Below are 11,671 nucleotides of genomic sequence, written 5' to 3' on the forward strand. Positions count from 1 at the left end.
AACCACTTAAACACAAAACCCTTTTCTGACATTTGTTGGTTTCAAGTTAAAATAAAATAAAATAAAGTTAGAACCCCCAAACATTATATATTGACTATATAGACCCTAGAGAATAAAATGGAGGTTGTTGCAATATTTTCTCTCATACTGTATTTGCACAGCAGTCTTTCAATTTTTTTTTTTTGGATAAAATTACTTTAATGAATGTAAAAAAAAAACTAACCAGTAAAGTTAGCACAATTTTTTTTGTATAATGTGAAAGATTTTACATCACGAGAATCTTGAGAGAATCGTGATCTTTTATTCTAAGCGAAAAAATCGTGATTCTCATTTTGGCCAGGATCGTGCAGCTCTACGGGGGGCTAGGGAGCGGTAGCTTCCTGTATGCATATATTTTCTAAAAAGTGAGGGTTCAAGAGAAGTTGGTAAGTCAAGTATTTGGGTTCCAAGAAGCTGCTAGAAGGAAACTCAAAGCAGCCGATAGAAAAACGATGGAAAGAACTTTATGAACAAATGTTCTTTGCAGCTGCCCTACTAGTCCCAGCAACTCCTCAGAATGCTGGAGCCAATTACACTCTATGAGCCTGTTTTTTGGGGCTCTCTGTTTTTCTAAGGATCCTCGGGAACATTATGTTAATGCCTGTTGATCCAACCAATAGAATTATTGGGTTGGCACCTCTTTTTGATAGGGTGACAATACTGTCTGTAGTGAAATCCATGTCACCCTTGCTGCTACTGTAGCTGCTTAGTTGCACTGTTGATAGACATGTCGGTGAATAGCCATGCCTAGCTCCACCTACCGTGCTTTACATTGACACCACATTGTGCTTTTTTCAGGCTCTTATGAAAAATGATGTAAAAGCCATGTACAGTCCCTTCCAGGAGAAATCCTACTTCCCGTCTCGGTTTACTATTAAAAAGTGGATGAATGTTATTTATTTTAAGACATTTAATGGCCCAGCATACATTGAACATGCCTGCATATTACTTTGAAAAGAAGAACCCAGATGGTTTGGTGTTTAATAATTACTAATGTTTCAGGAGCATGGGTGGGCCATAGAAAAAGATGTGCAAAATATAGACAGTGAACCAGTATAACATAGGATATATCGTTTTTGGTCATCCTAGGAGATCATATATATTGTTCCTAGATTAGCTTCTGTCCTTACTGACAGTAAAAGGGTGCTTAGAAAAAACCCCTGTGACCACATTCATAGATACATTCATATTGACTTCAAGACATAACCCAATTAAGGTAGCGATAGGCAAATTTAAGTACCTTGGAAACAGACTTTAATTGAGAATAGAGTAGTTGAGTATTGTACCATGTTAGTCACCAGTTATTGCAGCAAGTTTGAAGTTTAAGTGATGCCATTTGTTGGCCAAATTAAAGCGGTAGTAAACTGTACTTTTTTTTTTAAACCCTGAAAAACAATGGCATAATGTGCTAGTATGTATCGCATACTAGCACATTATGAAACACTTACCTTAGAACAAAGCCTCCCAATGGTGCACTGTTACAACTGACAGGGCTTCCATCTTCACCCGCTCTTTCTTCCTTGTTTGCACGCCCCCGGCTGTCTGATTGGCCGTGCCAAAAATTATGTCACTCCTGCGCATGCGTGCTGGAGTCACGAATCATGGCACAAAGCTCTGAAGGGATGGCATTAGTATGCCATTCCTTCAGAGCGCATGCGCTGGTGACATCACTGGCTGCATGCAATGTGAATATCTTCTTAAACAGTGCAAATTTAGGAGATAATCACGGTACCTACGGGTAATCCTTTTTATAGGATTACCTATAGGTACAAGAAAAGCAAAACAAACAAAAAAAACTCCACTTTCATGAGGAAAAAAATAGCAAATAAAAACATAATATAGCATATACAGTGGAACCTTGGATTACGAGCATAATTCATTCCATAAGAATGCTTGTAATCCAAAGCACTCGTATATCAAAGTGAGTTTCCCCATAGGAGTCAATGGAAACGCAGAAAATTAGTTCCACAGTGACTGCTATTGTATGCAGTACCGCATGTGGCCAAAAGAGGGGCGAATGTTACTGAGTGTTTCCAAGTGTCTCCGTGCGGCTCCAAGTGTCACCGGCGACCCCTGCACCTCTGGCCAAATGCAGTACTGCACACCCCAGAGGCTTTAATCCTGCTTGTCTTGCGATACAACGCTCGCAATCCAAGTCAGGATTTCAAAAATAATAACTCATATTGCGAAAGCTCATAAACCGTGTTACTTGCAATCCGAGGTATTATTGGGATTTTATGAGATAGATCAACACAAAGTGGCACATAATTTTGAATTGGAAGGAAAATGATAAATAGTTTTCCACATTTCTTACAAATAAATATGTGAAAAGTGTGGCGTGCATTTGTATTCAGCCCCCTTTACTCTGATACCCCTAACTAAAACCCAGTGGAACCGATTGCCTTTAGAAGTCACCTTATTAGTAAATGAGTCCACCTGTGTGTAATTTAATCTCAGTATAAATACAACTGTTACAAAAATACAAAGAGCATAATGAAGGCCAAGGAACACACCAGACAGGACAGGGATAAAGTTGTGGAGAAGTATAAAGCAGGGTTAGATTTAAAAAAAAATCCCAAGCTTTGAACATCTCACAAACACTGTTCAATCCATCATCCAAATATGGAAAGAGTATGGCACAGCTACAAACCTACCAAGACATGGCCATCCACCTAAAAGGACAGGCCAGGTAAGAAGAGCAATCATCAGCGAAGCAGCCAAGAGACCCATGATAACTCTGGAGGAGCTGCAGAGATCCACAGCTCAGGTTGGAGAATCTGTCCATAGGACAACTATTAGTCCTGCACTCATAAAGGCAATCTGGCCTTTATGGAAGAGTGGAAAGAAGAAAGCCATTGCTGAAAGAAAGCCATAAGAAGTCCTGTTTGCAGTTTGCGAGAAGCCATGTGGGGGACACAGCAAACATGTAGAAGAAGGTTCTCTGGTCAGATGAGATCAAAATTGTACTTTTTGGCCCAAAAGCAAAACGCTATGTGTGGCAGAATACTAACACTACACATCAGCCTGAACACACCATCCCCACCGTGAAACATGGTGGTGGCAGCATCATATTGTGGGGATGCTCTTCTTCAGCAAGGACAGGGAAGCTGATCAGAGTTGATGGGAAGATGGGTGAAGCCAAATACAGAGCAATCTGGGGCAGAGGTTCACCTTCCAGCAGAACAACAACCCTAAACATACAGCTAGAGCTACAATGGAATGGTTTAGATCAGGGGTCTCCAAACTTTATCAACAAAGGGCCCGTTTACTATCCTTCAAACTTTAGGGGGCCAGACTGTAGCCCATAGAAGTAGAAAATGTTAGAGGATGTAAATAATGCCCCATGATTGGTATTAGGGGGAGTAATAGTGTCCCATTGTTGGTATTAGTGGGAGGAATAGTGTGCCATCATTGGTGTCAGTGGGAGGAATGGTGCCTCAACGTTGGTGTCAGTGGCAGGAACTATGTCCCACTGTTGCTGACATTGGAGGAGAATAATACCCCAGAGGCCAGATAAAACCAAGCAAAGGGCTGAATCTGGCACCTGGGCCACAGTTTGGAGACCACTAGTTTAGACCAAAGCATATTAATGTGTTAGAAGGGCCCCATCAAAGTGCAGACTTGCAGTGGCAAGACTTGAAAATTGCTGTTCACAGACACTCTCCATCCAATCTGACAGAGCTGGAGATATTTTGCAAAGAAATGTCACTCTCTAGATGTGCAAAGCTGGTAGAGACATCCCCAAAAAGACTTGCAGCTGTAATTGCAGCCAACAGTGGTTCTACAATGTATTGACTTAATGGGCTGAATACAAATGCAAGCCACACTTTTCAGATATTTATTTGGGGTATGAATACTTTTTCAAAGCACTGTAGATCACCCAGAGTGGAATGATTTTTTCTCAGGAAAAGTGGAGTTATGCTTTAAGTTATTAAGATGCAATCTTTCAAGGTAACATGGATCTCTTCTTTAGGCTTTATACGTTTTTGTGTACAAAATTTTAAGAAAAGATCTAAGTTATCATGAAACAAGTTAGCCAATAGGATGTATCACCTAAACTCCAAATTTCTGCATTTTGAATAGAGAAAGCTCAAAACGGTTAGACACCAGCTATCGCTTTTTATGAGTATAGGAACCCTACCTCTTGGTCCATAGCACCGTCACCAGTGGGTCTACAGAGCTGTCCATAAGCCAGACACTATGCATAGGAAACAGATGAATGGCACCCTCTAAAGCAAAGGAGGGTATCATCTCTTTAAGGTCAGTTTTTCATTGTCCATTGAATATGGGCTTTTGAATATGGCATGGTGTATGCACTGTGGTCTTATCTTCATTTACTGAATGTTATGAACTATCAGCTCATTGGGTAATTTGTTGTTTGTTCTTAATTAGGATTTTTTTTTAACATATTGTGAACAAATAATTAAGGATGATTTTGTCTTGGCATGTGCAATATGCATTGTAGAACAACACCAATTGTGAATGCGGGGCAGCATGTGTTACACGATGAAACTGAGGAATCTAATAAAAACTTCCTGTTTCAATAAAAATATCAGATCTGGATCATCATGGTTTTAACTTTGAGCTCTGAAATGTTTCACGTGACTTTATTCTGACCTGTGAAAATTATTTTTAAAAGAGAAGTATGGGCTTGTAAAAAAAAAAATGTATATATATATATATATATACTCACCTAGATGAATGCAGCATTGATCCGATACTGCATTTGTCCCCCACTGGCTCTAAGACTGAGAACTGAGCGACCAAAGACCACTGATCGCTCGGTTCTCAGCCCTCAGTGAACTGTCAGTCATCAGTTCTCTGCTCTGCCCCTCCAGCACTCACTGGAGCGCTGGGCTGTGGAGGAAGTGAGGCGGCTGGCTGAGCCTCTCAGCAGTTTACTGAGAGGCTCAGCCAGTTGCTGGTTCAGACATCTTGGTGGATCCCAACTGTAAATTCAGGATCTTTCCCGAGCCTGGACCAGCTGAATGATGTCAGCCACAATGGACTTTAGCCTGCTGGCAGCTGAGAATGAGTTCCCAGGAGAAGTATAGCCAAAATAGCTTTGGCTGTACTTCTCCTTTAGAATATTTTTTGGTATCCAGGCAAGATGTTGTTTTATTAAGTGCTTAAAATCCTGGAATATAACTTTTGGGGCTCATTCACACAAACATACACATATTTTGTGCACAGAACACTGGTTCTTTCTGATAGAGCTATCAGAAGATCCTGCATAAAATATCCACCTAAAGTACTTGCATATGATTGCGTTTAGACACTTACATTGTAATGACTCTATATGTGTTGGCGTATATGCGTTTACTCATTTTGATGTGCCTTTATGTGTTTACACGTGGTAAATCAACAGTGTTTTGAGTCCCCAACTGTTTTCTTGGTAATGAGCCCTTAACTGTTTTCCTTCAGATTACAGCAGTGTTAATTTCGTCGATGAAAACATTTTTGTCAGCGGCATATTTCCAGTGATGAACAACAAAATTATCCTAAATTTTCATCAATTGACGAAAACTATGACAAAAATCAATTCCATTTTTGGAAATGAACAAAAACGTAAGGAAAATGTGAGGGAAGGACATTTACCAATGTGAACTTCTGGTTTCCTTGGAGCTTCACCTGTAAAACCCATGAGTCATTCCCCTCTCAGCAAGCAAGGTAGCAACTGTAGCATGCTTAGCGGTGTAGCGTGCTTAGCACTGTGCAGCATTACAGGCCTGCTCAGATGACTGTCCTGAGCACTGTGCATTATAGTCCTTCTCAGACTGCCCAGAGCACTGTGTTGCATTACAGGCCTCCTCAGACTCAGGCCACCATCCAGAGCACTGTACATTACAGGCCTCTCGAGTGCTGACTGTCCAGAGGATCATATCACTGTGAATTACAGGCCTCATCAGACCGCCCAGAGCTCTGTATAGCATTACAGGCATCATCAGACCACCGTCCAGAGCACTGTGCACTACAGGCCTCCTCAGACCACCCAGAGCACTGTGTGGCATTACAGGTCTCCTCAGACCACCGCCCCGAACACTGTGTGCATTACAGACCTCCCCAGACACCATTCAGAGCACTGTGCATTACAGGCCACTCAGACCATTGTCCAGAACACTGTGCAGCATTAAAGGCTTTTCAGACCACCGTCCAGAGCACTGTGCAGGAGTAAAGGCCTCTCAGACCAATGTCCAAAGAATTGTGCAGAATTACAGGCCTGAGAGACCACTATCCAGCGCACTGTGCAGCATTACAGGCCTCCTCAGACCAGAGTGTCTGTATAGTTTATTCAAACCTTAATATCATAAATAGTGACATGATATTACATTTTTTTTACTCCAGAAGTATATATTTAGTTTGGAAATTCTAGATAAATGTTTAAACAATGTAGTACAATTTAACAAACCCATTCGACTTTAGTCAACTAAAATGTACTGCAGATTTTAGTAAAGTAAATATGACTAAAACTAAAACAATTGCAGATGTACAAAATTGCATTTTAGTCAAAAGACTATGGCTGAAACTAAATATAGTTTTAAGCCACGAAAGAGATTTTGTGGCTCCCAACGAATCTCTGAGCACCACTCAGGACTGAGGATGAGCTTGCAATCAGACTAGTTTGATTGCAGAGATCAGGTTTGTCTGAGGATGTTTCTCAAACGAATGCTTTGGTAACAATGGAACCTGTTGACAGTTGGCAGTTTGGTTGTTAAGGTAAATGAGTTTGTAACCATTGTTAACAAGCTGGTAAACAAAAGCCCAAACAAATGGAGCAGTAGAGACCGATATAGCCCACTTCATCATGCTTTAAAACCAGAAGCCACTCATCATGCAAGAAGGTACCTGATCTCCAGGAGAATCATTGTCAATGGAGATCATGAACATACAGTAATCGGAGTTAAGTAACTTCTAAGTGTATTTCTACTGCTATAGACTGTTTATTTCCTATAAATTTTGCTTGTTATAGATATCTGTCAGTCTTGTATTGTATTCCTAATATTGTAATAGTTTTGTATGCACATTTACACACAGCAGAAGTCTCAGCTTATTTGCTTATACCACAAAGTAACCTTGTTAGATAGATGCAAGCAAAACAATTTGCGGGCTCGTGCCGTTATCTGTGCTATCATTCAACCAAAGCAAACCTGTTTTTTTCTATGGTGTGTTGTGTAGCTTGTGCTAGGTAAAAATGCTGCTTAAGCTGTTTAAGAAAAGCAAGACTGTAGAGGGTTCTGGTGGCCAGAAGGAAGTGTGCAGCTTACCTATCTGGGCTAGAGACAATGAGTTGGAGCCTCTTGCTAAATAATTTGTAATGTAACTTCTCCCTTGAATAAAACTTGGGGTGATAAAGTCTCAGATCATTTTATATATTTTAGTCTTAAGGGGTTGGATTTAAGTAAAGCAGGGAAGAGGAGAGTGCCACAGTCAGTTGGTACTTCCTTAATGCTATCTATACTGAATCACAGAGAAGGGAGAAGGGAGAGGCAGAAGTTAAGGTATTGAAAGACCAGCTAACAGTTGCTTCAGAGTGTTTTTGTTCAACTGCTAGTCGGGCTGATAATTTGCAAGAACAGTGTGCAGCCCTCATGACAAAATCAATTAATGCCTTAAGGAAAAGAAAGGGGCGTAAACCTGTTAGCAAAGCAAGAGTACGTGCCATTGTCACATCCCATGAGCTGGCAAAACAATACAAACAAAGGTCTGGTCAGCCCCTATTGAGTTAGCTCCTACACCTGTGAGATTATGGGGCAGACAGTATTGTTTTGTTAGGTAAGGAAGCAGTGGCTATGAGAGTGTTAACCCACGATCCACAATTGCGTCAGGCAATGCGAAAAGCCAGAGATTTTATTGTGAACTTTTCACTGTTAGACCTCGTTAGAGATGGAATAGTCCTAGTATACGCTAGTCCTAGTGACCTGGAAAATATTTACTCCTGGAGAACAATAGGAGAGGGTATTTCCAGGTTACGTGAGATGGGTTGTATAACTGTATTAAATTCATTTCCAGAATGTATTGGGTCCAGATATGGAAACCTTTCTGTCTGCTCTGCGCTCCAAGCTGGTGAAGTCTGTGCCATTTAATCTCCGGGCTCTTTTATTGTCCTTGTTTGGAGGCCTGGGATTAAACAGCAAGATTCATGAAACCACTACCCTCATAAGCCAGTTGGGGAAGCTAGAGGAGACTTAAAAAAAAACTGTCAGGGCAGTATATAAGGTCAGGGCCAGACAGGAAGAATACAAGCAGAAAAGAACAGAGAAGAAAGGGAATGGGGTAGAGAAGACAGACGGTGAAGAGAAAACCAGGCTAGTTATGTGAAAAACTATCAGGGTTAGAAACACTACTAGTGAAGATAACATCAGCCTAGATTTAGAAAAAACAAAAGAGACCCCTCCTGTTAGTTCCAAACCAATTCCTAACACTGCACATAAACCCAAACCCAAATCTATTTATCCTGGAGAGGAGTTAAAGAGACTCAGAAAAGGGGATTGGGAGGTTCCTTGTCCTTTATGAAGGAAAGGTGGGTCTCCTGTGATTGCAGTGAGGGCAGTGACAGCAGGAGACTGATGTCCATATGCACCTGTTCTTGAAGTTACACTTTTGCAGGGAAATCCTTCCCATCACAAAGGAGAATTGATTTATATAGTAGGTTTGGGAGGGCAAACCACAGTTAAGACATGGGGGAAATCGGCTATTGGCAAGGGACCAGGATTTTGGACAAATGTTTTGGTATCAGAGTTACCTGAAAATATTCTTGGAATGGATGTACTTCAAGGTCAGTTTATTCAGACTGAATGGGGTACATTCACATTCAGGTATCCTGATAAAGCGTATGTGGTTAGTACGGTGAAGGCTGTAGTCAGAGGTCAAGCGAAATGGACCCCTGTCTACATTGCCCCACCAGAGAAGCCAGTCTGTCCCAAGCAGTACAGGCTTCCTGGAGGCAACAAAGAAAATGGGGAGACTATTCAAGAACTGTTGAGAATAAGGATCCGTAGACCTGCTGTAAGTCCTTTCTCATCTCTGGTGTTCCCAGTAAAGAAACCCGATGGGACATATAGAATGACTGTGGATTACAGAGGTCTAAACAAAGTGGTTGCTCCATTGAAGTCAGCCGTACCTGATATGATCTCAATTGTTGAGAAACTTGCTAAAGAGGCAGGAGAATATCATGCTGTGATAAACCTGACTAATTATTTCTTTTCAATTTTAGACCCAGAGTGTCAAGACCAGTTTGCTATGGTGTGGGAAAGCCACCAGTACATTTTCACCATGCTTTCTGAAAACTATGTTCATTTTCCAATGATTTGTCATGGACTGATTGTCTGAGATTTAACCACTTTCAGACCGGACCATTTTGCTGGTCAATGAACAGAGGTCTTTTTACAATTTGGCACTGCGCTGCTTTAACTGGTAATTGCTCGGTCATGCAATGTTGTACCCAAACAAAATTTGCGTCCTTTTTTTCCCACAAATAGAGCTTTCTTTGAAAGGTATTTGACTGACTCTGCGATTTTTATTTTTTGCGATATAAACGTAAAAAGACCGCAAATTTTGAAAAAAAATGATATTTTCTACTTTTTGTTATTAGAAAAATCCAATAAACTCAATTTTAGTCATACATTTAGGCCAAAATGTATTCAGCCACATGTCTTTGGTAAAAAAAAAGTCAATAACTGTATATTTATTGGTTTGCGCAAAAGTTGTCACATCTACAAACTAAGGTACGTTTTCTGGAATTTACGCAGCTTTTAGTTTATGACTGCCTATCTCATTTCTTGAGGTGTTAAAATGGCAGGGCAGTACAAAACCCCCCCAAATGACCCCATTTTGGAAAGTAGACACCCTAAGGAAATTGATAAGAGGCATGTTGAGCCCATTGACTATTTTATTTTTTTGCCTCAAGCGATTGAATAATGACAAAAAAAAATTATTTTTTTTTTTTTACACAAAGTTGTCACTAAATGATATATTGCTCACACATGCCATGGTTATATGTGGAATTGTACCCCAAAATACATTCTGCTGCTTCTCCTGAGTACGGGGATACCACATGTGGTCGACTTTTTGGAAGCCTAGCCGCATACGGGGCCCCGAAAACCAAGCACCGCCTTCAGGATTTCTAAGGGCATACATTTGTAATTTCACTCCTCACTACCTATCACAGTTTTGAAGGCCATAAAATGCCAAGATGGCACAAAACACCCACAAATGACCCCATTTTAGAAAGTAGACACCCCAAGTTATTTGCTGAGAGGCATGTTGAGTCCATGGAATATTTTATATTTTGCCACAAGTTGCGGGAAAATTACAAACTTTTATTTATTTTTTATTTTTTTTCACAAAGTTGTCACTAAATGATATATTGCTCACACATGCTATGGGCATATGTGAAATGACACCCCAAAATAAATTTTGCTGCTTCTCCTGAGTACGGAGATACCACATGTGTGGGATTTTTTGGGAGCCTAGCCGTGTACGGGGCCCCGAAAGCCAAGAACCGCCTTCAGGCTTTCTAAGGGCGTAAATTTTTGATTTCACTCCACACCACCTATTACAGTTTTGAAGGCCATAAAATGCCAAGATGGCACAAAACCCCCCCAAATGACCCAATTTTAGAAAGTAGACACCCCAAGCTATTTGCTGAGAGGCATGTTGAGTCCATGGAATATTTTATATTTTGCCACAAGTTGCGGGAATATTACAAACTTTTTTTTTTTTTTTCACAAAGTTGTCACTAAATGATATATTGCTCACACATGCCATGGGCATATGTGAAATGACACCCCAAAATAAATTCTGCTGCTTCTCCTGAGTACGGGGATATCACATGTGTGGGACTTTTTGGGAGCCTAGCCGCGTACGGGGCCCCGAAAACCAAGCACCGCCTTCAAGATTTCTAAGGGTGTAAATTTTTGATTTCACTCCTCACTACCTATCGCAGTTTTGAAGGCCATAAAATGCCAAGATGGCACAAACCCCCCCAAATGACCCCATTTTAGAAAGTAGACACCCCAAGCTATTTACTGAGAGGCATGTTGAGTCCATGGAATATTTTATATTTTGCCACAAGTTGCAGGAAAATTACAAACTTTTATTTTATTTTTTATTTTTTTTCACAAAGTTGTCACTAAATGATATATTGCTCACACATGCCATGGGCATATGTAAAATGACACCCCAAAATAAATTCTGCTGCTTCTCCTGAGTACAGGGATACCACATGTGTGGGATTTTTTGGGAGCCTAGCCGAGTACGGGGCCCCGAAAACCAAGCACTGCCTTCAGGATTTCTAAGGGTGTAAATTTTTTATTTCACTCCTCACTACCTATCGCAGTTTTAAAGGCCATAAAATGCCAAGATGGCACAAACCCCCCCCCCAAATGACCCCATTTTGGAAAGTAGACAACCCTAAATTTAGGGGTACACTAGTGAGACTCACAGGTAAAAAAGCACCTAGGCTGTCAGCGACTGTATCAAAACGCTCCAAAAAAAACTGTTAGCGATTGCAGGGATCAGGTCTGACTCTGCGAACACTGCAGTTATGTGTGTTGTGTTTTGTAAGTGACAGTGATCGATCGATACTGCACTTGGGTGGGCTGGGCTGGGCTTGGCGGAGGGGCTAAACGCA

The 11,671-nt window shown here is 40.9% G+C and overlaps 1 protein-coding gene across 1 annotated transcript in view; it reads left to right on the forward strand.

Annotated features, from left to right (window-relative positions):
• The window catches only part of KCNS3 (potassium voltage-gated channel modifier subfamily S member 3), a 173,001-nt gene extending 163,417 nt beyond the window's left edge, over window positions 1-9,584 (forward strand). Inside the window, exon 3 of the mRNA XM_077488822.1 lies at window positions 5,464-9,584. Within this exon, the coding sequence (XP_077344948.1) occupies window positions 5,464-5,645 (182 nt within the window). The 3' untranslated portion in view covers window positions 5,646-9,584. The remainder of the gene's footprint in view (window positions 1-5,463) is intronic.
• Window positions 9,585-11,671: the final 2,087 nt, after the last annotated feature.

Source organism: Lithobates pipiens, unplaced genomic scaffold (genome assembly GCF_037356315.1).
Source record: "Lithobates pipiens isolate NorthernLeopardFrog02 unplaced genomic scaffold, aLitPip1_a1.2 Scaffold_18, whole genome shotgun sequence".
NCBI classification, from domain to species: Eukaryota; Metazoa; Chordata; class Amphibia; order Anura; family Ranidae; genus Lithobates; species Lithobates pipiens.